Genomic DNA, 24746 nt, shown 5'->3' with positions numbered 1-24746 from the left:
TAACCATCTCAAGGTCACACAGTCTAGTACCAGCTAAACCAGGCCCAAAACTTTTTTTTTTGGTTACTTAAAAAAATTGTTATTATTATTATTATTATTGTATTTTTAGTAGAGATGGGGTTTCACCATGTTGGCCAGGCTGGTCTCGAGATCCTGACCTGGTGATCCGCCTGCCTTGGCCTCCCAAAGTATTATTTTTTATTTAAACTGAAGCCGCTACATCACATCAAGTGTATTTCTAGGTGAGAGTAGTACACCAAGTGGAAATGGATGCTCAGTGGAGGAGGCTAGGATTAAATGCCACAGGCTTGCTACAGCCAAGAGCATATCTGCATCTATGAGGGGCAGACCAGAACAGCAAAGCTAATGCCAAGGCCAGCCACAGTACGGCTACATCAGTCGACTAGTTGTAGAGAGCAAGACCAAAGCAAAAAATGTGATTCAACATAAAATATGAGGTTTCTCTAACCTCCAATTTAACTATGCAAGGTCCTGTTATTAATTAATTAGGTACCTTCACCAAGGACAGTTAAGAAAATCAGACAACTGCCAGGTTGCTTCCTATTACTCTTGACTTCTTACTGGATACTTTTAATCAAGCCAGGTAAGCACACGTTTTCCTCTAAGTTATTCAGCAAAATGTCCTATGCTCCTTAACTGACTCAAAGCAAACACAATTTTTTTTTTTTTGAGACAGAGTCTCACTCTGTCACCAGGCTGGAGTGCAGTGGTGTGATCTTGGCTCACTGCAACCTCCGCCTGCTGGGTTCAAGCGATTCTCGTGCCTCAGCCTCCCAAGTAACTGGGGTTACAGGCACGCGCCACCACACCCGGCTAATTTTTGTAATTTTGGTAGAGACGGGGTTTCACCATGTTGGGCAGGATGGTCTCGATCTCCTGACCTTGTGATCCGCCCACCTCGGCCTCCCAAAGTGTTGGGATTACAGGCGTGAGCGACCGTGCCCAGCCGGCAATCACATTTTTAAAAACAACAACGAAAACCGCAGTAGCCTGGTTGTGTGCTTTCCATTTAAAGAGATAACTCCCTCCCTTCAGAGTCTTATTTCCTTGCTCTGCACCAATGGCTATTTTGTTGTTTAAAACAAACACTTAAACCGTTGACATTGAAATATCCAGACTACATGGTCTTAAAGAGTCTGGGTTAATGAAATAAGGTGAGTCAGTGAGATGAAGGACTTAATGTTCCAATAATTATCTTTTAAAACCCCCCTTTTAAATGTCAAAACTCTTACAGCTCTTCTCTTAGGGGAGTAGGAAGGGGAGGGGTCTCCTTTAATTTTGTGGAACCCAGGTTTTGTAAGGATATTGACAAATTAGATGCTTGGCAATTAAATTAGAATTTCACCGTATCTCCTGCCTTAAAAGAACAGCTTTATTCTTGAGGGAGCCCACCTAACAATTTTATGTTCAGTCATCTGCAGAGAATACAGCCACTGTCTTTTTCTTTCCTAACCTAGGGTAGACGCTTTATTTCACTGCAAGTTCCCTGTGACATTTTGCACTCTCTTGATTTAATGCACCAAAGAGGATCTTTAACTCTTGGTCTACACTAGTGCAAATAAAGGTTAAATCTCTCACTAACCATCATGAACTAGCCTAATAACTCACGAGAGGCCCTGGAAAAAGAAACCGAGAAAGCAGGTGTGCAGACTTGATTAAAAGGTGCAAAACCCGCACAACCGCAGGCAAAGGTACTTTATCCTCACGTTTGCCCAGTACCGGCTGCGAGGTGCGCAGGCAGGGGAACTTGTACTGCGCCAACAGAACGATTCCGAGAGCCGGGCCTAGTAACACAGGGGCTTTTCTTCAGAACGGTGTCCAGACCGGAGCTTGCGCCGAATGTAGGGGCTCCTATTGGCCACGCGCCGTAGGGGAGGAGACGACTGGCGGGGAGAGAGACTGGAGGAGGGGAGAAGGGGGCAAGGCCTTTTCCCTGCCCCCTCCCTGCCCCCTCCGCCGCAGGCTGCCGCCGGTACCTCGTGCGTGGTTACTATGCAAATTGCAGCGATTGCGGAAATAAACAAGGGGGTAGGGAGAGGAGAGAGGGACTGCCGAATCGATTGCAACTTCTGCAAAGTCTCGTACAATCCAAAGCACGCAAGGCAAAACCAGAGCGAATCTGAGAACCAGCCAGCCCGGGTTGGATCGCTTTCAAAAGAGAGAGTGAGAGCGAGCGAGCGAGCGAGCGAGCGAGAGCGAGACAGTGAGAGAGGGAGAGAGCGCGCCTTGCAATTGCAAAAGCCTTCTGATTTGGAGTTAAAAAAAAAAAATTCTCCAAGAAGCCTGCAATTGGCCAACAGCTTTTTAAAAAATCTCTTCCGGGTTTTCAACGGTTCCAAGTTTATTTAGATATTTTTTAAATGCAAAAAAAAGGGGACAACAAATGAAGCAATTCGTCTGAGCATTTTAAAGTTTCTCACGTACTCTTTTTACATTGCAATGGTACGTGGTACATCTTAAACTTTCTATTTTGCATTTATATGATATGCGTTTTATAAACAATGGTAGAATGATTTTGTTTAATGGCTAAGACTAAAATTTCTCTAGCTCGCATATGCACTTAAGTGATTGCTGGGTAAATGTCTATTGTGATGGTTTTGTTTTAAAGATGTAGCTTTGTTGATGGTGTTTTTGCTATGTGCATCAGAGACCGGGTTTTCGTTTTCTTTTTTTTTTTTTTTTTTCGGGATTTGAAAAAATTGCTGAGCTTGACAGATTTTTTTTTCCTCCTAGCGCTTGCTCGGTTCCAGAAAGGGGTGGGGGGAAATCCTGTACGTGCTCTGTTCTGTAAAAGACGTCTGGCCTCAGCAGTCAACCTAACCCGAAAAGAAATGTCTGGACCCGGAGAATAATTGACGATTTGATCCTCTAATCAATGGGACAACATGGGAGATTGACAAAAGCTTTATCCAATCATAAGGAAGCTTGGGTGTACAATAGTTCTCAATAGCCAGAGGGGGCGGGGCAGAGGAGATCTGAAGTTCTCTGCAGCTCTGAAGGGGATGGTGTGGTTCAAGCTGTCAAAGCTACAAGCGCTTCCGGATTTAGCAAGCACAATAGGAAAGAGTTTTCGCGTTTAAGAAAAAAAAAAAAAAAGCTGATCGGGGGAGTTTTGCATGAATCTTGTGCCTTCTTCCTTGTCTTTTGGAAAAAGAAACATTCTGCTAGAGAAATAACTTTGTATTAGTTATTAACTTTGCATTAGCTATTATTTTTATGCTCAGGGAAGTTGGTAACTTGTGGAATGTGAAGTTCAACTTTAAGAAACGTGTGGCTTAAATCTTGCCTGCATTGTGGGACTGTAGTGAGCTTTGGGAAGTAATATATTGCGTATTCAGCATTACAAAACTTCTTACTCTGATTATCTTAGAAGCTTTGGCATTTCAAGTACTTTGAAATTAATAGGTAAACCTCTCTTCTTGAACTCTAAACAACAGTCTTAAAGGAGAGAATGTTTCACATGTGGACTAGCAGCTGTCTTACACACTTGAAAGAAATGAGGGGAGTGTTTTTTCTTGGCTATTCTTGAATTCTGCTTTTTAAGTATATGGTCAGTAGGAAATAGGACGTTAAGACTGGCCAAGTTCACGTTTCTCCTTGTTACCACAACAACCCCCGTGGAGAGTGTATGGAAGATCGCTGACTTGCTAACTGTTAGTTGGAGTCTGGCCTCTTGGACAAGTGCTTGATACAAATCCAGTGGAAACCAACTGCAGTAGCTTGTCTTGGAGACAGTAACTGGCAGCCTCTGACTAAAATATCTCCACCTCCTCCTCTCTGAGCAGTGTAGACACCTAATTCTGTTGGGAAGTGAATGGAAAATAATATGGGCTCTTTCCCTTCTTTGGATTAAATTCCCATCGAGCTATTTCCCAAGGCTTTAGGCCTTCCAGTCAAATCTGGCTTGGAAATTTGATGTAAGAATTCACTTGGACACTCACTTCAGCAACATGATTCAATTTAGGATTATATGCACATAAGAAAAATCTGCACAGAAGTGACCAGCAGGTCAAAAACCAGAGAAGAAAAAATGTTGAAAAATGCCAGTTAATAAAGTTAGTTTTGGTAAGAACTACAGAGTTATGGTGTTGTCGCTTATGAATCCCAGTCCTATCTTCACTGCTTTGGGTATTAAAATCTAAATCATATTAATAAGATCTCCCTATTAAGTAACCTCCAAAATGAGAGCTATTTGAGATGTACATATAAGTGAAACCTTATTGACGTAATTTATATATCTAAGAGGATTTCACTAAAGCTGGCAAGGTAACGTTTCTGCAAATAAAACACAGTAAATGCAAGGCTGGGCTCTGTGCCAGGAAGAATATGGATAGCAGAGAGCATGACAGGAGCCTCCTTTGCGCAGAGACAATCCCATTTCAAGGCAGCCTCCTACCACTTGCAAAATAAATGATTGGAGAGGTTATTTCCAATAAGGGGTTTATCCTTCCTAACAATGGGTCATTTATATGATTGCAGTGAACTAGTTTCCATACTTCACCTGCGTTTCCTCCACTGCTCTCTCTACTATCCTTTCTTTCTTCCCTCCTCCTCCATCCCTGCTCTCTCTCAAGTGCCTTAGTATCTTTGTGAACTCTGGACAAGGATTTACTTTTGCAACTTGGGAAGAGGGGAGAGGGTTGGAAATGTTTTTTACCCCCAGTCTGCCCTTTGAGGAACATCTGTTTCTTTGTGCGTGTGTTTAAATTTATGCCTGTTGGAGAGAAAGTTACCAGAAGCCTTTCTGTAACTGTAACTCTTCTACTGTATTTTTCTCAGTCTTGTTTCCAAAGGCTGTAGTTGGAACTGTGCTTTGTAGTGTTCCCCCGCCTCCCCCCTCCCTCCGCGGGGGAGGGAGCGGGAGCTGGCGGAGATAGGAGAGAAAGCAGGAGCGGATGTGAAGGGCTTTGGTGCTGAACTTGGATCCAGCCCTTGCCTAGAGGGCGCAAACAATCGTCCCATATCCAAAAGTCTTACGAAGGGCGCCAAAAGTTACTTAAGATAATATTGCTAACCGCAGAAAGCTGGAAATCGCGGGGCACATCCACTGCTGCAACAAAAGAAGTTTTTAAAGTAGAAATATCAGCATTAAATTACTTCCCCCATTTAAAAAAAAAACAGGGCGACATGCCAGTCCTTTTTAAAAAAAATCTTTTTTTCCTTGAGACTCAAAAGTAAGAATCTTTGCCGTTTTGAAAATAGGCAGATGTGAAGTGTATCTTTTAATACACCAAAAGAAAGATTTTAATCTGCTCTGGAAGAGAGCTTCCCGAGTACACACTCTGAACAATAACTTCTCACTGTGCCTCAGTTACATGTTGGGACCGTCAGCCAGAAACTTCTATCGAGGAAACTTGGAGCGCATTGAAGTTATAGATCCCAGCAAAGGTTCTCGTGGCCAGGGATGTTGTCTCTGTAACACAGCTTGGCTTTTAGGACATTCCTCCCCTACTAAAATCTGAGAGGAACCAAGGAAAAGCAGTGGGTTAAGTTTGGGAAAATGGACTCTCTCATTCAAGGCTGAAATCATTATTTCTCCTCACTCCTTAGTAAATAATCTTGAGAGATTTCCAAGGATGTTCAGGAGGGAGGGTGGGAGAGAGAATGGTTCTTGAGCATTCGGGAATTATTTTGGCAATAAAGTAACTAAAGTACAAGCATAAAATAACTTTAGACAGATGCAGAATTATTTCAGAGGTTCTCTTTTGCTCTTTCTCCAGTACAGTATTTCCTGCCCCTTGCTTTGAAAAGAAGTCTGAATGAGAGTGGCCTTAACACATCACTCACCCTCACTTGTTAACACATCACTTACCCTCACTTTCCTACAGGAATGCCCTCTCTTTAGAGACTCTCTGGCTATGTCACCTCCACCGAAGGGCAGATTCCCCTGTGTGCCAGTGTCTTTCAACATGATACCTACCTCTTTCCTTTTGGAATTTTGAGAAGGGTTGTCAAATGCAGCATTTTGCAAACCATCATGAGGAAGAGAAGTAAAATAAGGGATGGGGGCTTAGAAGAGGCAGGTAGGCTTTCCCCCCCTCCGAGAGAGGAGAGCCTAGAGAGAAAATATGAGGTTAAAAAAAAAAAAAACTGGAAAAGCAGGCTTACTGGCAACTTGCCAAACCCTAAAAACCACCCCCCCCTTTTCTGCCAAAACAATACTTTAGCAAACCTAAAATAATTGCAGGAAGCTCTTTTCCATTTTAAGAACTATTACCTGGGGGAGGGAAAAAAGGGATTCTTAAAAGGCACCCTTCCAGAGGTGTCCCAGAAACTGGGACGGTAATGACAGCCTATGTCCAGTTCTGGGCACGCGTTTGTGGATCAGAATATCTCCCTTCCCTAAGGGGACATCCCTTTCACATATTTTTTTCCTCCTAAAAAGTAAAAGATGTCACAGCTAAACCACTGTTGTTTCTGAACGTGATAGAACTTTTTCTATGGCGTCTGTGTTCAAACCCACTAGTTTCACAGTCCTGGGAGGGATAACGCTCATTAATCTCCGCCTTCTTTTCTCCAGACCCCCGCCCCCCAAATCCGGTGAATCTTCTGTGGGCACTGATTCCTCACCACCCCCGCTTCTGAATGCCACAGGACCGAAGCTGCACAAAGTTTGCAGGATTGTGTGCATAATTACCTCTGCCGACGAATCTATTCCCACAGAAAGCTTCGCTGGAGAGATTACAATGCTTTGAGCCTTACCGCATTTCAGTGGGGGAAAAAAAGTTACCTAGGAGGTCTGATTTTTCAAAGAAATTTGCATACATGCAAATGTGCCGCCCGGCCTCCTCCTCGGTTCTCTACATGCCCACGCGGTGGCCCGGGGGGTGCGGGGCAACCTGGCAAAGTTGCCCAAGTCCTCCACCGAGGTCCGCGGAGGTCTGCAGCGGGGGTGGGGGGATGGGGACGAGGAAAAGTAGTTTTGTTTGCTTAAGCACATCCTGTGGCAGCCTATAGCTGCCCGGGAGTACAGACTGTAACTGCTCCTCACTGCGTTACCCAGTAATGAGCTGATCGGGGGAGGGGGGCGGGGGGGCCGGGGAGCGAGCGGGAGAGCGAGCAAGGAGCGAGCCACGGAGAGAGCCGGGGAGCGAGCGAGCCAGCCTGCGAGCGCGAGCGGCCGCGGAGGCTCGGGACCCGGCTGGCCGCGCGGCGCCGCAGCCGCCCCTTCCCCCACACCCCCTCCCCCCCGCGGCGGCGGCGCGAGCGGGCGGCGGCTGTGCGGTGCGGTGCAGAGCGGAGGCGGAGGCGGGCGCGCGGGCAGCTCGCGGGCACCCGGCCGGGCCGGCGCGGGAGCGGGAAAGGGTGCGCTATGCCTTTAACGCCCGCGTACAGTAGGCATGTATAGTGGAGTGTAGGGAAACTCTAGGCGGGGTTAAAGTTCAGCTCATGGAGCGGCAATAGCGCTGGCTGGCTGCAGTTGAGCCGACTTGGAAATGTGAACGCAAGAAGCAGGCTTGATTTTTTTTTCTCCCCCCTTCTCTCTCTCTCTCTCTCTCTCTCTTCCTCTCTCCCTCTTTCTCCTCTCTCACCCACACTCACGCACACCTCCAAACCGCACACCCAGACGCACACGCATACCCCAGCGCCCGGCAGTTATGTATTCTCCGCTCTGTCTCACCCAGGTAAGCCGCGGCGTGGATGCGGAGGGCTTGGGGGCCGGGGCGCCGGGGGCAGGGCTGGGGCTGGGTGGGGGGCACCGGGGCCGTCGCTCCGGCCGGGCCCAGGGCGTGCGTCTCGGTGTGTGTCTGTGTCTGCGCGTGTTTCTGTGTGTGTGCGCGCGTGTGCCCGCGGGTGGGGGGGGATCCCGCTTAAAGAAAGTAACTTTGTTTCCATGCGGGTGCATTCCTCTTGCACGGCCATTTGTGTGGGCACATGGCTAATGGCGCCCTCTTATTAATGCGTTAATTAATATCAGGGCGACGGACTGCGGAACAGCAGTGTTTTCGGACACCCCGCACGTGTTTCGGCGGGGTTGCAGTCCATGACACGCAGAAATCTGGCTCAGCGTTTCTGCTGCCGGGAGCAGGGATTCCGTAGTTCCGCGGCGCCCGGGGAGGGGGCCGCCGACGGAGCCCACCGCTCACCCCGCACGCTCGGGCCGGCTGCAGTCCTCGGGTGCGGGGAGACCTCGGGTGCCTGCGCCCAACGGCCCGCTCCCCGCAGCCTGCGCTGCCGCAGCCCCCCGCCGTCTCCCCGAACTCTTACTTTTGTTTATTGTTTGTCAGCTTTCGGGGTCCGGCCGCGGGAAGGACGCGGGCTCCCGTCCCGGCCCCGGCCCGGACAGCGCCCCTCGGACGCGGGCAGGCTGCGGCTAGCCCTCGGCTGAGCGGGGCTGCGTGGACGCGCGTTCCCCCGCGCCGGCCGGGTGGAGCCTGCGTCCTCGCCGCGCGCCGGTGGCCCGTTCGCTCTCCCGGAGTGAAAGTTTCGGGGCCGAGACGAGCCCACGCTGTGCAGGGCGCCGAGCGCCGGAGGCCGCGGGCCGCGGGCCGGGTAGCGCCGGGCAGAGTTGGGCTCCTAGCCGGGAGCCGGAGCGGCGGCCCGGGCCGGACACGGCTCCCCCCGCCGCCGCCGCCACCACCACCACCGCCACCGCCACCGCGCGACTCCGGCCGCTCCGCGCGCAGAACGGGGGCAACTTTTCCCCTCCGACTCAACTCAGAGCGTGGGGCTCTTGCGCCCCACTGCCTCTCCTTTCCGTGCCCCCCTGTCCATCCTCCCTTGTCTACCCACCCCCAGGCAAAATATTGCTACTTCGAGACTTCAAATCCGGTCCCCTTTGAATATGTTATTTGTTTTCCTTGACTAAAAGGCTTGAAGTCAAAGTGGTTTTGCGCTATTTTTTTTTAAGCGTGAGATTTCATACTGCTTTGGTACATTAGGATCTGACCATTAATCACCTACCTGAAGTTATATGCTTCACATAAAATGTTTATTCACCTCTCCCTTAAAAAACCTACCACTTCTTGCCTTCATTTAGTAGGAGATAACGGTTTAACCGGAATAGTTTCTGGAAGGCTAAAAAGTATCAGTAGTTTTCGCTCTCCTCTCTAGATTCTCGATTTATTTCCCACATGACATCCCTTCTTATTGCAATATCTAACAGTAATAATACCGGGTGTTTGATCTCAGAAGACTCTTAAACGCATCTTTTATGTTGAAATGGTCTGTTTGGGATTTAGGCCTAGCATTAATAATGGATAGCAGTTACTTTTAGTTACTGTAAAAGCTTTTTTTTTTTTTCCTAACAAACTTCCAAAGTTCCTATTTTAGTAACTTGTGGAAGTATGGAATGAAACTTTTCCAACCACTTCTGGCAAGGTTCACAATTGCATATGGATAAGATGCAAAGTGTAAGATAATTTGAATGAATTACGGACTATAGTGAAAATGCTGAGATTCGAAGGCTGAAGTTCTAGCTGGCAGAAGTTTGCAACACACAGAACTTGTAGATAATATCAGCGAGCTGCAATAAAGGGAAAGGACCCTAACAGATACATTAGTGTCTTCTCAATTGAGCTCTGAAAAGATAAATTTATATTTGGGAATGGTGCATATATGAGGGCACCTGTATATCCATGCAGGCCTAGGGCACAGTCAGGTATTTAACAAAGTTGGCTTCTCTTGGTTCATGAGCTATTATGACATTAAGAAAGTTTTTTTTTTTCTTTTTTTTTCGGCTTACATATTTAGCAGCGTTGATTGATGCATTCACTAGGCCTTCTTCTGGAAACACCACTAAGAGAAATGCTTATTTAGTGTAACAGTTTGTAAAGAAAATGTACAATAAATAGTGAATGAGGGCTCCTATTTTATGGGTTCTGCTTTTAAAAATTTATTCACAATTTATTTAACTTGCTGGGATATTTATAATGTTTTAGAGCCAGTTTTAGGAAGAAGAACTTCGGTAGTTTATTGCTCATTAAAAAAAATCAGTAAGCACAGTGATAGAAGTACTCTAAATGAAACTCCATTTAACTTGTAGGCAATTTAAAAAAAAACTTTACCAAGAAAAACCTAGACATCTTATTTTAATCAAATATGGGCATATAATCAAATCAGGTACTGTCCATATAATGATAACCCAGCAGAAATTTGTAGGTGAACTTTTAAAAAAAGTAGTTTCCAGAAATATCAGCATTCAGTGGTTCTTAAACTTGGCTCACTTTCAAACAGATCAATGTTTAAGATGCTGATTCAAAGTAATACCACTTTTGAAACAGGTTTTCAGGTTTGTTTTTATTGGTGGCCTATAACTTTCTCACTGAGTACATATGTAAAACGTTCTTTTTTTTCTCTTGAGTGTTATGAAATAGTACGTAGCTTATAGCGATATGTTCAGCAACATGAATTACAAGGGCACACTACTTTTTTTTTTTAACTAATCATTTATGCTATTCCTGGACATTTCTTGCAAGCTAATGATACTCTTTAGTTTTGATATTCTGGAATATTTTAAATCATGACGAGAAAGATACATTAGAAAAAATTAATACTTTAATTGTGCATATGAGTAAAGTTATACAAAATATTGTGGACTTTTACTGGCAGGTTCTTAACCTTTGGGGAGTAATACATTGTAAATACTTTTGATGCAAAATTGGGGACTTAGGTTATTCTTAATGACTAGTTGACATAGTTGTTCTTGTTTAAGGATTTTTATGATGAGATATATGGGCATTTGGTTGGCAGGTAAACAGAATCCTGTTGGACACGAATGCATGCATGCAGTTTGCAGTTTTTTGAAAAGCATATTGGGAGTATCTACAGACACTTAAAATGCCATATTAGAATGTTTATTTTAAATGCTTATTATCATTAATCAAACTTTTAAATAAGATAACATTTTAACATAGATACGAATCATTTGGAGCTAAGTTATCCTTTGCATTATAAAATGGGGACGAAACTTTAAAATGAAGTCCTCCTTTTGGTGAAAGCTCACTTGGTAGTTTAAGGTAGACTCCAGGAGTTTTTTGCATAATACAACAGAGTCTTGGTCCCTAGCATGTCTTGTATATATAAGAAAATCAGTCAATGTGAAGTTCTGTTTCAAACCTAAAATTTATGTATTTTAGATCATTTCAAGGATGAGCTCAGAATTTAGTAACGTTTAGATGCTTTGTGATTTGGCGTATACCTTTGCAGATAAACTGTGACTTGCCCCCCATGCCTGTCACCTAAAGTATGAGAATAAGAAATATTCTCAAACATCAGAAATTTTAAAAATGTTAATGGTTTATGGCAAGAATAACAATTCCTGTATTTTTTCTATTCTCCCTCTACTTAAAGAATGCACACGTGTTACAAAAGCTGACTACTTCTCTTTTGGATTCTTTTATTGAAAAAGAGCAGTTTTGAAAGCTAAACTTGAAACATAGAGCCTGAAATTTGTGCAGAGAGGAAAAAAGTCAGTTATTGAAGTGATTTATTATGTATTATATTAATATATACTTACTTTTAAAAGCTCAGTCATATAGAGTGTTTAAATGATTGATTATAATTTGCTAAATTTTTAAACAACATGACTATTAAATATTTTACCTTATCAGTTCACATTTGAACATTTAACAATTTAGTAATTGTGTTAATAATAATATTCTGGACATTACTGCTACCTGTGCCTTGAAAGTATATATTTAGTTAGATATAACAAACTGAAAAAGAATGCATTTTATATTTGTCTGTCCTACACCATTTAGCAAAAAAGCCATCGAATCTTTCTTTGGTTTCTAATCCTCATTTATTTGAAGGTAATCTATGTTTTGGAGAGGGGGTTATGTGGCAGAGAGAAGTTATGTAACAGTGTGGATTAGTTAATCAAAAGTTAGACGTACTCCGAAAGCTTTGTGGAGGTTACTGCTTAATTTTTTAAAAAATACATTTATATTTCCTAAGAAAATGTCATGTATAAGGATCAAACATTTTAAGCAAAACAGAAAGAAACATTTAAATATTTGAAACTCAATTTTTTTTTCAATTTTAAGAGGCATCTATGAGGGTTGTCCTGGCATCTTGTAAATATTGAAAATACCAGGTTCTGATTCCCTATGAGAAAAATCCTGAAATAGTATTTGCAAAAATTAAATAATCTATTTTTTAGGTATGATTATTACTGAAAGCACTTCACAATCATATTAGTAAATTAAATGTATTCATGTATGCTTTTCTTTGTTTTTTTTTTTCTTCTTTCTTCCCCCTTTTTGTTTCATTCCCATAGTATTAGCAATTATGTCTTGGGCATAGATCTTTTATTTTAGCCTAATAAATATCAACTTCAACCCTTCTTTTGTATATGAACCTGCCAAATTTTTCCTAGTTTTTGACTAAAAAAATTATATGTAGTTATAATATTTAAAAGGGGAATTTAGACACTAGCAAAATGAGTAAGAAACATATCAGAATCTACATGCAATATTTTTAGGGGGAAAGCCTTTGTTTTCATTGATTGTAGAGATGATTTTTTGCTCCTAGACTTCCATAAACATTGACTGGCATCTAAATGTTTAGGATTTGCCAATCTGGCGGCCGGGCCCTGGCTGTACTACAAGTGGTGAGGTCAAGGCTGGGACAAAATTAGATATGCCTTCCTTGAAATAGGGTTAAGATTATACATTGTTATAAGCATTTAGATAAACTTCACTTACTATCTAAAGGATGGGGAGCTAGGCCCGACAATAGTAGCTGGTGTACTCTGGTGAACATATTAAAACAGTTTTTTAATTTTTAGCAGTTTTTTTATTTCCGATCATAAGAAATGATACTGATAGTTTTCTCTCCCACCTTCCCAGACTTCCCATAGGATCCTGTGTATGATTTTGGTAACAGAATGCTCTAATCAAATTTCAAGTGAAATGAGGAATTTCTTTCTTAAGGTGACCCGCTGAAGAAAAGTTGTTTTCTTTTGTTTTCATTCTACTTATATTTTTGTTTTTGTTCATTTTCCTAGGATGAATTTCATCCTTTCATCGAAGCACTTCTGCCCCACGTCCGAGCCTTTGCCTACACATGGTTCAACCTGCAGGCCCGAAAACGAAAATACTTCAAAAAACATGAAAAGCGTATGTCAAAAGAAGAAGAGAGAGCCGTGAAGGATGAATTGCTAAGTGAAAAACCAGAGGTCAAGCAGAAGTGGGCATCTCGACTTCTGGCAAAGTTGCGGAAAGATATCCGACCCGAATATCGAGAGGATTTTGTTCTTACAGTTACAGGGAAAAAACCTCCATGTTGTGTTCTTTCCAACCCAGACCAGAAAGGCAAGATGCGAAGAATTGACTGCCTCCGCCAGGCAGATAAAGTCTGGAGGTTGGACCTTGTTATGGTGATTTTGTTTAAAGGTATTCCGCTGGAAAGTACTGATGGCGAGCGCCTTGTAAAGTCCCCACAATGCTCTAATCCAGGGCTCTGTGTCCAACCCCATCACATAGGGGTTTCTGTTAAGGAACTCGATTTATATTTGGCATACTTTGTGCATGCAGCAGGTAAGTGCGATGGTGAGAATTCCTCCCACTTTCTTGTGTGTGTTTCTTTCCTGATGGCCTCCGCGTTATGCCGGATCCTTCCTGAGCTCCCCAAGTTGCAGGCCACGTACATGAAGCCAGTGTGGTTTCAAAGATTGAGAGAGGTGCCACCTTCATTCAGGTGAAAAAGCATAGCTTTGAGCGAATTCTCACTAAGTTCAGCTCTTTTGGTAAGTAGTGTTTTCAGAGGCGTTGGTAATCAGATATGTGATATGTTTAAATCACATTTTTTGATGAGGGGGTGAGAGAAGCCTCGTGAAAACCCTTTTAATAAAGAGTATATTTTAACTGACAAATGATCTAGTTTAAAAGCATTTATTTTGGTATTGAGGCAATATTTTTAGTTGGTTTTCTGCTGGGAGTGTTTTTAACCTACTGAGGCCTCTTGAACCCCTTGCCAATTAAGAAGTTGGAGGTAAGATTACTATCAAATTGCTGATCATTTAGGAAGGAAAAATAATCACATTAATACGCAGACTTAGTAGCTTTGTATTTAGGAATTCTTAGTGTTGTCTCAGATAGCTAAGGGAAACAAACCAGCTCTTTCAGTAATTGATGGAGAGGTTAATATTTAAAATAACCAACCTGTATATTGCATGAACACATTGAAAAATTGCTATTGATAATTGATGTAGTGAGTTGCTTTGATTATAAAATCTTAAATTTTTTTTCTTTTTTTTCAAGGCATGTCTTACCTGTGCATGTTTCAGTGTTTAGAATAGCATGCAGGATAAAACTATTGAGGACTGGATAAAATAATGCATTTTTACTTTGTTCCTTTCGTCTTGTTTTAGACAAAAGGCTCATTGTGCTATGTGAACGCTCAGGTCTTGTGTAACTTGTTGACTTTATATATGTACATATCGGTCTTGCTAGATTACCTTCATGGCAGTTACTTGAGCCAGATGGAAGAAAGAGGATTGTGGAATCCTACCAGTAGGTTGTTTTGGGGTTCAAATATTTAACGTTTTTTTCTTTCTTTTTTTTTTTTTTTACAAAGGAGAGATGTTACCTGTAAAAACACTGCACTTTTCTTCAAAACATTTTTAATTCTAAAAATGTTAGTGAGTTTTTAAAGAAGCCAGCTGATAGCCTGTTCTCTATTATTTTTCTCAATATATGTTTTAGAAAGAGAACTTTTGTTATCCATCTGCCCTTACATAAGAAACTGGAGAAATTAGCTTTGCAAGCATGTCACATCATCATTTGCATTCTGTTGGCAGGGGATAGATGAGTATTTTAGAGGATGTGAGCTGTAAGTGTTTCAAATATTTGGGTTTTCAAAAATGTATACTTAATTATAAGAATTGCCTTTTGCTTTAGCCAATTCTGGGTAGCAAGAATGAAAAGTCAGCACCTCTCAAGTGACCTCTAAGCAGGAATAAGTAGCCCTTTTTTAACCCACTCTTAACCCTATTGTTCATTTGTTTTGTTTACTGAAAAAGTAAAGTTAAAATTTAAAAAAAATGTGTCTGCATATGTTAAGCACAGCAAAACGCAAAAAAAGTATAGGTGTTACAGGTGCTTTCAAGAAGCACTCTTTAAAATCTTGTTTTTACCTTTTAGATATTTAGAAAAATATAACCTATAAATTATCCTGAATAGATGACCAACATCGAAACTTGAAAGTGCCAACAGGTGATGCAGATCATGATGTGTGCTTCCATACAAGATAACATCAAAATGAAATACCTGTGAAGTTTTTGTCGGTGTAAGCAGTGTCCATTCTAAGTTTTCGTCTTAAACATTTCTCTGTTATTTAAAGAAATGCAATCTTTTCGCTGTTCTCATTACGTGCCTTCTTTTTCGTCGTTGGTTTGTTACTGTGCTATTGCTCCCAATCCTTGAACTCACACAGTTGTTGGTTGTTGCAATGCCTGAAGGGGTTATGTTGGTAAAATGACATTTAGAAGGTTACTTAGGAGAGTTAGCATCCTTATTGCTTATGAAAGATTTATTGACAGCAGCATAGATCAGACTACCCTTCGGTTTGGTTTTCCTGACGTATCCCAGAATCCCTTGTTATGCCTGAATGCCAGCCAAATGTTTGGCCATTGGTTTTCACGGGACCGCAGTAATGGCTGCTTCTCTGTGCGCGCAACAGGAAGACTGTAAAAGAAAATATTAAGGGTCTTTTGTCTGAAAATATTTCAAATTTGATTTAAGAGATTTAGAGACCTGTTATTTGTGGAAGGGAAGCTGCCAATACAAATATGAGGTAGATCGGTCAACTTACATACGACTGATTTGACAAGCATCTGTTATAATACTGAAGATTTGTAAACACTAAACAATGTTTTTACCTCCTTAAAAGTTTTGAGAACTTGCCAGTATTGGCAGGAGGCAGAGACTCTGAAACGTGCTTCAAGATACATGCCAAAACCATTGTGGCCTTTTCACCTATAATGCGTTTTTTCTCGCTCTTTCTTTTAAATTGTTATATTTTTTTCCTTTCCAGAATGCCTTTTTTCCCCCTAGATGGGCATAGAAATTAGATCTTCTTTTCCTTCTGAAATTTGTGTGTAATAATTCTTGCTTTATGTGTCCACCTTTCTTTGGTAGGAAGTTGAAATCTCAGAACATACGTGAGAATACTAGAAGCAAATGCAGAATCAATCTTTTTTTTTTAAAGCGGAGGTGATTTATTCTAAGACTTATTGAGATGCTAAAATATAATACATAAACTACATTCCAGTTTTTTCCCTCTAAATCCAGTGGCATTAGAACTGTGAATTTTGTGGCTGATAAGCAGTAACAAGTGTAATGAAATTGGAGTGATTTCATAAGCCTGAGAATTTCATCTTGTTAAAAGAACAAAACCATTTTATGCCCTTAATTTGGTCTCAATTTGAGTTGTCCTTCCCATGTATCATATGACAACTTGGGGATACTATGGTATTGTGGCAAATGGTTTTCTTTGTGGGTGTGTAACAGTAAAGCTAATTTATGACCAGTCTTTACCAGATGATCTGTATCAGAATCTACAATATACCCGGCACGTGGCAAGGTCACAATTTAAGTTGTTAAGGTCATAACCTTAGCCACCAGGCATTTGACCTTTTAGATAAAGTTAACCTTTGTTCATTAGTAGGCACTCAACCGAGAAGTTTCTGGAGAGTTGTTTTTTTTTTTTTTTAACCACTTCTGTATAAACTTCTGGTAATGTAATCAGATTCTAGAAAGATTCTCAGTCAAATTAGTTAGATTTTGTGAAAGGTTATACTTTTTAAGGACTCATTTCTTGGATAGAGGCAGGTTGCTATTTTTAGGCCATAGAACGACAGTTTCACAATTTATATTTGATATTATTACCTGCCATGGGGTAGAATAAAAGCTTGGAGGCAGCTGTGTGGGGACATTTAAAATCTAAAATTAAACAAATGAATTTATGTTTAATTCAACTAAGGCCTTTGCTAATTTTCAAGTGACATTAGGCCTAAAAGCTAAATCACAGTGAGCCATCTTCACTTTTTGCAGATGAGGAATTTTCTAACATTAGAAGTATTTTTAGCAGTCTTAAAATTCAGTTTGAAAGACTAATAAGTGACCACAATTTGTCAGGTAATTGCTTTAATTGTTAATTAGCCAGTGACAAAGCGAGTTGCTATTGTCCTAATGGCAGCAGTATGAGTACTTGTTAGTTTTAAGGTAGAAAGAGAACACTTTTGCACGGTAATCTTTTAGTGCAGTAGTTACTGATTGCTTCCATACTGCTACCATTATTACCTTTACTTAATTTTGCTTGCATCAGGAATAGCAAAGATCCTTTCAATCACTGAAGGAGCTGTTTCAGTGTCTCGGAAGCCTGATACCTGTCCTATAAACCTACTCAACAGTATTACTGATTACCACATTACCTGTACCATATTGTTCACTTAATTATGCTGACATGAATGCTCATTTCAAATTATTTAGATTCTTGCTAGTTTTGTTCTGCTGTACCTCATATTATTCCATTTCAGCCAAAAGAGAGCTACTCCCATTCAGGTGCATTTTAGTTTTATTTTGGCTTCGTGATTGCCATTCCTTCATATAGTAATAGAGAAAGCCGTGATATGCAGATAGACCAGATGGTCATGTTGACAGATTGAGAATTCACTTCCTACTGCTTCAGAGCAGGTGTAAGATTAGGAGTGTCTGTGTAGGGGCGTGTGTGTGCTTCGTGTGCATGTGCGTGCACATCCAGGCTGCACAGAGTGCTGTTTGAGCAGTGGGAATGATTTCTTTTTTGAAATGCTAGTATTTTAAATACAGTGTAATTATACAGATAAGGTTTTCAGTGCATATAGAATATTATAATTTTTATAAATAAATCGCATTAGATTGTTACAGTTTATAATTTTATGCCAAATTAATTATGAAAATTATTTTAATTTTTAGGTAACTTCCTACATTAGTTTGAGGCAACATTGCATATCTAAAATATATTCAATATATTCTTTTAGCAGGTACGTGTATGTGTGTTTACATTCAAATCTAGGACTATACGTTTTTGTAATTAAACTTTTTCAGTAACTTAATAAACACCCTAGTAGAAAGTTGTGCAGTTACTTCCTGTGATTTGTAATTATTAATAAAGTGTGTTTGGAAAAAGAAGGAGTAAAACTAATATACAGTGATATTTAAATTAGGAGAGTAAGGATCACCCTATCAAACTCTAGCTTTAAGCTTAAGGTGGATTTTTTGGCTGATCAAGCTATTGTAAATTATTGATATATGGCATATTTTTAGAAATTTTAATTTATCTTTTAATTCTTCAAAAAAGATAGCGGTAGCAGTCAACAAATTTGAGATAAATATTGATTTTACATCCTTGAGTGTTTTCTGTGTAACTTGAGGATAGTAACAATATCCTTTACCTAGAATGTAGTAACAAAATCCTTTATCTAAAATGTAGTGCAAAAGATGGTAGTTCTAAGGCAGAGAGTGTACAGGAATAGGGAGAAATAGTTGTTCTGGAGTAAACCTTTGAATGGAAGTCAGTTCATTTATGGCTAAGAGGTTGAGTGTGTTGGTAAGAAAATTTCCCAATGCTTCTGGCTTGGATTTTCCTTGTCTTCTTTTCCACCCTGTGATGAATAGCATTAATTTAAACCTATTTAAGGCTAGTGTGGGAGAAACCACAGCCTTTGTTGTGGTCACTGCTGTACACAGTAGGACTGGGTGTTTCATTTGGTTAAGGCCTCAAGCTGCTTCCAGAGGACACGGGACAGCCTGTCGGCATTTTAAATCTTGCACAGAAGCAGCAACAATTCTAATTGCTCACAAATGTCAATATAGATTTTTGAAACCAATTTTGAGGATTAGACTAGAAGAAAAAACATAAAATGCAGATTGAGTTTGGTGAATGTGCTAAACACTGATTTATTACCATTTTAGTAATAATTTTCCCATGGTTATTTAAGGGTTAGAGCTTGCTTTTGAATTATTATAAATTGTAAACCCATGGGGGTTGAGTAAGGGAAGGAAGAAGTCAGGTGGAGGAGGAAGAGAATGAATGAACTCGTATGCTCTGTTAAAGAGAAACATAAAACCCTGAACTTAATCGCAAATGGAGATACCGTAAAAGTATTTTGGTTTCAGTAATGACTGTAAAGCAATCTTGGGCAGTGAGCTATCAAGTGGAGAATTTTATAATTTGTCTTCCCACAATTTTTTGCATAGCTTTTTTCAGACTAAGACACTATTTAGAGCTTTGGGAGTTTTTATTCAAGTTTTTAGGAAAAGGTTTTGCAAAAATTCTTTTTAGAATTTAGGAGTCCAGTTAGAGACATCATTGCACACTTAAGCTCAGAAAAGGGGCCATGGAGATGTTTATTCTTTTTACTATTTTGCTTTCTAAGGTGGCAGTTCAGAGTATTGTCACATTTTTGGCTCTTTCCCAGTAGGCAACGGTAAGATACTCATTATTGATCCAAACTTTTGGGTCCCTGAACTTAACAGAATTCTTTAGTTGCTGCTTAGACAGACATGACTTTTTTCCTTAGATTTTCCCCAAAATGTTAGAAAACAATTCCTCATGTTTTGTTTTAACTCCACAGCGTAAAGCATATTTTATCTAATGGAATTAGTCCTCCCGTTAGTGTTCTAGTTAAATAAACATGGCTTATGAAGTGAAGAAATAAGTCCAACAAATGACAAGTTGCAGCAACTCTGAAGCAGAAGATATTTTTGCTTTTCTGTTTGTAAAACAAGCTAAATAAGATAAAACTGAGAAAAAGAAGTTCATTTGTGTTGCGTATTTTGGCAAATCTTGGTCTTCTTTAAAATGTTGCTAACCCTAAAACAAGAAATGATGAGGATAATTATGATAACTAGAGATTGAAGTAGAATAACTGTGATGTTCTTTGAGAACTTTAAACTTACTTCTTTTCATGTCTTTCAAATACTTCCCTAGTGGTAGATATTTTGGACCTAGATCAATTGGGAGTAGAGAAAAGGAGATGGAAGGAAGGAAAGGAAATAACTTTTATTGAATGTCTGTTCTGCAGCAGGCACTGAGTAAGGTTTGTCAGAGTCATATATTGTAGCTTGCTGTCGCTTTCATAGCAGTATTATGAATTAGTAATGCACTCTCTATTTGAACGGATGAGGATAGACTCTTCAGAGTGGCCAGGTTACATGTCCAGAGCAAGATTCAAACCCAGGTCTTCTGATTTCAAATCTTATGCTCTTAAACAATTCAAATTCATTTTGTATCCTTCTTTATATCTTATTGTTTAGGGTTGGATGTCGTTTTCATGGTATCACACACCTGTCTTGAATCAAAGGGAAAATAAAAAGTCAAAATCCAAACCCCTCCCATTGAGATATTTCACTGTCAAATTCAGATGTTAGCCACAGAATGAGGCCACACTTGATAAAGAGAGAAATGATGTTACACTTGTCACTGTTAGGGTCAAAATCTGAAATGATTTGTTCTTTTTTGTTTTTATAATGTTGAAATTTAGTGAATAGAAGCATTATGACACAGGTTTAAGATTTTTAGTTGTTGTTAAGACAAAGTTAAACTAATTGGTTCTAGATGCTTTGAGAAGCCTTTGTGTATTAAACTAAGCACTATTTTAAAAACTAAATTGCATGTAATTTTTACTATGCAGATTTTTGTACATGGTTTTATATGTACAAGACATAATATATATTTCTAATTTCCCCTATACATTACATATATTTTTATATATATATTTACAGACAGAGAAATATATATCTATTTCTAACTTCCCCTAATGATTAGATTTTAAAATGTAAAATTCACTTTGCTCTGAAAAAATCCTTTGGTTATGGCTGTGTGTGTAATTATTTAAAATAAAGCCAAAATCATGTTTGAGAAAAGAATGGAATTTTATTAGTTTAAAATTAAAAAATTAAAATAGGAAAAAAATTGAAGATGGACATGTTTCAATTTCGTGCCCTTAAATTAGTGAATTAGTGAGCTTTTTTTTGTTGTTGTTGTTGTTGTTGTTGTTGTTGTTGTTTTTTGAGACGGAGTTTAGCCCTTGTTGTCTAGGCTGGAGTGCAGTGGCGTGATCTCAGCTCGCCGCAATCTCTGCCTCCCTGGTTCAAGCGATTCTCCTGTCTCAGCCTCCCGAATAGCTGTGATTACAGGCATGCACCCCCATGCCTGGCTAATTTTATATTTTTAGTAGAGACAGGGTTTCTCCACGTTGGTCAGGCTGGTCTCGAACTCCTGGCCTCAGGTGTTCCACCTGCCTCGGCCTGCCAAAGCGCTGGGATTACAGGCATGAGCCACCACGCCTGGCCATGAGCTTTGTTTCTAACTCTTTAAACTTAGTCAAGATTAGTTCTTTTTTTTTTTTTTTTTTTTTTTTTTTTGAGACGGAGTCTTGCTCTGTCACCCAGGCTAGAGTGCAATGGCATGATCTTGGCTCACTCCAACCTCTGCCTCCTGGGTTCAAACAATTCTCCTGCCTCAGTCTCCTGAGTAGCTGGGATTACAGGCTCCCACCACCACGCCAGGATAATTTTTGTATTTTTAGTGGAGATGGGGTTTCACCATCTTGGTGAGGCTGGACTCGAACTCCTGACTTTGTGATCTGCCCACCTCGGCCTCTCAAAATGCTGGGATTACAGGCGTGAGCCACCGCGCCTGGCGACAAGATTAGTTCTTAATGACTTCAGTGCAAAAACTCAAAGCCTCACTGAACATAATTTTTATAATTGTAAATAGAAAAAGATGACCAATAAGTATAATTTATACTATATTAATTCATTATACATATTAATTCTTCTAAGGTTTAATTTAAAAATAAGCAGCTGAACTGAACTTACAGCAAAGAAAATAAAATAGCTTTCTTTTTAAGAAATATTAATGAATCTTAAAGTTAGGGTTGTGTAGCATCAGTTATGCTAGAAAGGGAAAACTGAGTTTGAGGCATGTGAAGAAAAGTGATTAAATTGGTTAAAAAAATAGTACTCATATCCTATTGTCAACTGTATCCAGTTCCATACTGTATGTATTTTTATATCTCTGGTAAGTGCTTATGGTGGTCCCAAATAACTTGTGAGGTTCCAGACATAGACAGTTCTCAGAGCATGTGTATTCATATAAATTTTTAAATGGCTATTGCTGTAGTGCTCTACAGGTTAAAAAAAGTGAGGCGAAATTAAAACATTTAAAAAATACCGTACTATTTAAAAATTTGTATGAATGTCTGTGTAGCAGCTGCCATTTTCAGGCTGTCTTTGTTGCTATGGTTTGGTTGATTTTATTTCCTTTTGTAATTTTGCCAGCCAGTGATTGGGTAGTACATTGCATTCATGCTGTTGGGGAAGATATATCTGTGGTGAGTCAGATAGCTTGATCTAAGTAGTAATTTTTAGTAGGGAAAGGTATTTGTCAGTGGGTAATAGAAACTGTAGTGTTACATTACCCATCTTCATTTAATTTTCAAATTTACAGACATGTCACTTAATATCAGAAATTCAGAACCATCTCTTTTGCAGTGATATGTGCTTGCCTCTCTCCTTTTGTCCTGTCAGATGCACTTAGAATTCTGTGTAGTTTAATCTTAAAGGGATTAGTTATTTAATTTTAAGCTCCTACATAAAATGAATATTGTACATACAGGGTCCCATCATTGTCACTTTCAAATATTCCATTGCCTTTCAAAGGAGCTGACATGACAAGTCCTTAGGTTGACAAATTCTCATCAACTTTTATGAAAATGTTGGCTGCAGAAGGAGTAAAGTCAAAGGAGGGCCATAGACAGATGGCTTTCAGTGTTGAGATGACATCAAGCCCTTCTTCGTGGCATTTTTTAACATTCCAAATGAATGAGGGATGGAGATGCTTAAAGAGCTTACTATAGAATAAGTAATTAAGATATTGTGTATCTGCATGTAAACCCCTGTTGCATACTATTAAACAGAGTTGTGCAGGCTCAGATATAATAGCAGATTAACAATGACAATTGTAAATATCTTTTATGCTGAATGTAACTCATAAATAATATTACACATTAACATGTTGCTGATGGAAAACTGTGTACCTGAGAACATATTTTCAACATTAGATAATTGAGAACTAACGATAAGTGGGTTACCAGTGTTTGAAATGAAGCAAAGATTCTAGATAAGAACTTGGCAAAAGCTTATTTGCATAAGAAATTTTGCGTCTTTATATGACTATGACAAGATTTTTTTGGATGGATGCACACCATATAAAAATTACTAAGTTACTAAAGTTTCTGATGGATTCATTTAGTTGGCTTTCCTCCCCCTCTTCTTTTAAATGGTAGAGGTTCTCTTTTGGAGAGTAGTTTCAAGTAACTTCTGAGAATGAAGTCTTTGTAACGATGCTGTTCAACAGCGTAACTATTGTTGTGCATTCCTGTCAGGGAAAGATAGTCATTGCAGTACTTTTATTGTATGGCCTCTTAATATGTGACAAGGACTTTTATTAAGAATTCTTTTCTTAACATACTTTTAGAAGTCTCTCCTTTTCCCACATTCAATCAGTAACTACAGTTTTAAAAAAATATTTAAATGAACTTTTATTGATTTCTTAGCTTACTGTATAGACAAAAATCTTATGTTTAAAAAAGGTTTTAAAATTAATGTATTTTAGAGTTTCAGTAAAATGAAGTGGGAACAAAAATTAACAAAAAAGTGCCATCTCATTGGATCCAGGATATATAGTAATACACACACACAGTTCTATGTCTGTGTAACCATATATATATATGTATACACAGTTCTTTGGAGAATGAGGATATTGCAGTCCAAAATGTTATGGTTGAAGAACTAATTGTTCTAAAGATATTTGCCCCTGGCCCCAGAAAAGACGACAAACATGCAAAATGGATAAATGTAATCCTTTGTACTTTTACCACCTACATTTTTAAACTACAGTAACTCTGATTTCTCTAGAAAGGTCAGAGGTTTCAGACAGAAAGCTTTGTAATTCTTCAAAGAAAGACATTTTCAGTTTGGCTGTATAAAGACTGATTATGCATAGCTTTTTACTTTATGTGCGGTTGAATCTTGGAGGTGCTGGAGTGGGGTGGGGACGATGAATAAGTGAAGCTGTGTTTTGAGACATTAGAATTGGAGGGAAACAGACAGATTGGAGAGGAACATAGATTCATATTTTTGGTCTTTTTACTATCAAGTCACCCAGTCTAAAACTCAGGACAGAGCAGCATTAACCATTCATTTTGCTTTGTGATAGAGCATTCGATTACCAACTCTTTAAACTCTTTTGGCCATTCAAGGAGGTTGCCTATCTGGGTACCATTTCTTAGGATTTGCTTTGTTGGATTTTCTAAATTGTGGATGTGAGTTTCTTTGGTTTTGCATTTTTAAAAAAAATTTTTTGGTCCTTTTTAACTTTTCCAAGTTTTGGAGAATTTTTCATGTTGGGCGGTGTTGGAGAAGTAGAGATTGTAGATGACCTTTGTTGTGGCTTACTCCTGTTATTTGGGAAATAGACGTTCAGAGAGCATCTCACTTGAGGCCACACCAACAGTTAAGAGGCAAAGCCAGCATTTAAGCCAACTCCCTTAGACCCCAGACTTTTGCCCTAAAACTATATTATTTAAATTATCTTTTCTTATGTGTTTTTAAATTAGCCCTTCATATAAACTTCAAATTTTAGGTAGGGGAGCTTTTATGGTTACCTTTATGCCAGTGAGGAAACAGCCAGAGAGGTTGAGTAACTTGTCCAGGGTTATATGGTTAATAAGT

The 24746-nt window shown here is 39.7% G+C and overlaps 1 protein-coding gene across 9 annotated transcripts in view; it reads left to right on the top strand.

Annotated features, from left to right (window-relative positions):
• Positions 1-1976: 1976 nt before the first annotated feature.
• Positions 1977-24746, top strand: part of NFIA (nuclear factor I A) — a 386822-nt gene continuing 364052 nt past the window's right edge. For 5 of the 9 annotated variants that reach the window (XM_009459058.5, XM_054683598.2, XM_009459063.5 and 2 more), the window contains exons 1-2: positions 7255-7646; positions 12971-13502. In XM_009459058.5, the coding sequence (XP_009457333.1) occupies positions 7620-7646; positions 12971-13502 (559 nt within the window). In that variant the 5' untranslated portion in view covers positions 7255-7619. Of the gene's footprint in view, positions 2464-6741; positions 6891-7252; positions 7647-12970; positions 13503-24746 lie in introns of those variants that run through there. The other 4 variants (XM_063801256.1, XM_001157327.8, XM_063801248.1 and 1 more) reach the window with 4 other exon arrangements.

Source organism: Pan troglodytes, chromosome 1, assembly GCF_028858775.2.
Source record: "Pan troglodytes isolate AG18354 chromosome 1, NHGRI_mPanTro3-v2.0_pri, whole genome shotgun sequence".
Classification (NCBI taxonomy): domain Eukaryota; kingdom Metazoa; phylum Chordata; class Mammalia; order Primates; family Hominidae; genus Pan; species Pan troglodytes.
This window is presented reverse-complemented; position numbering and strand designations above follow the sequence as displayed.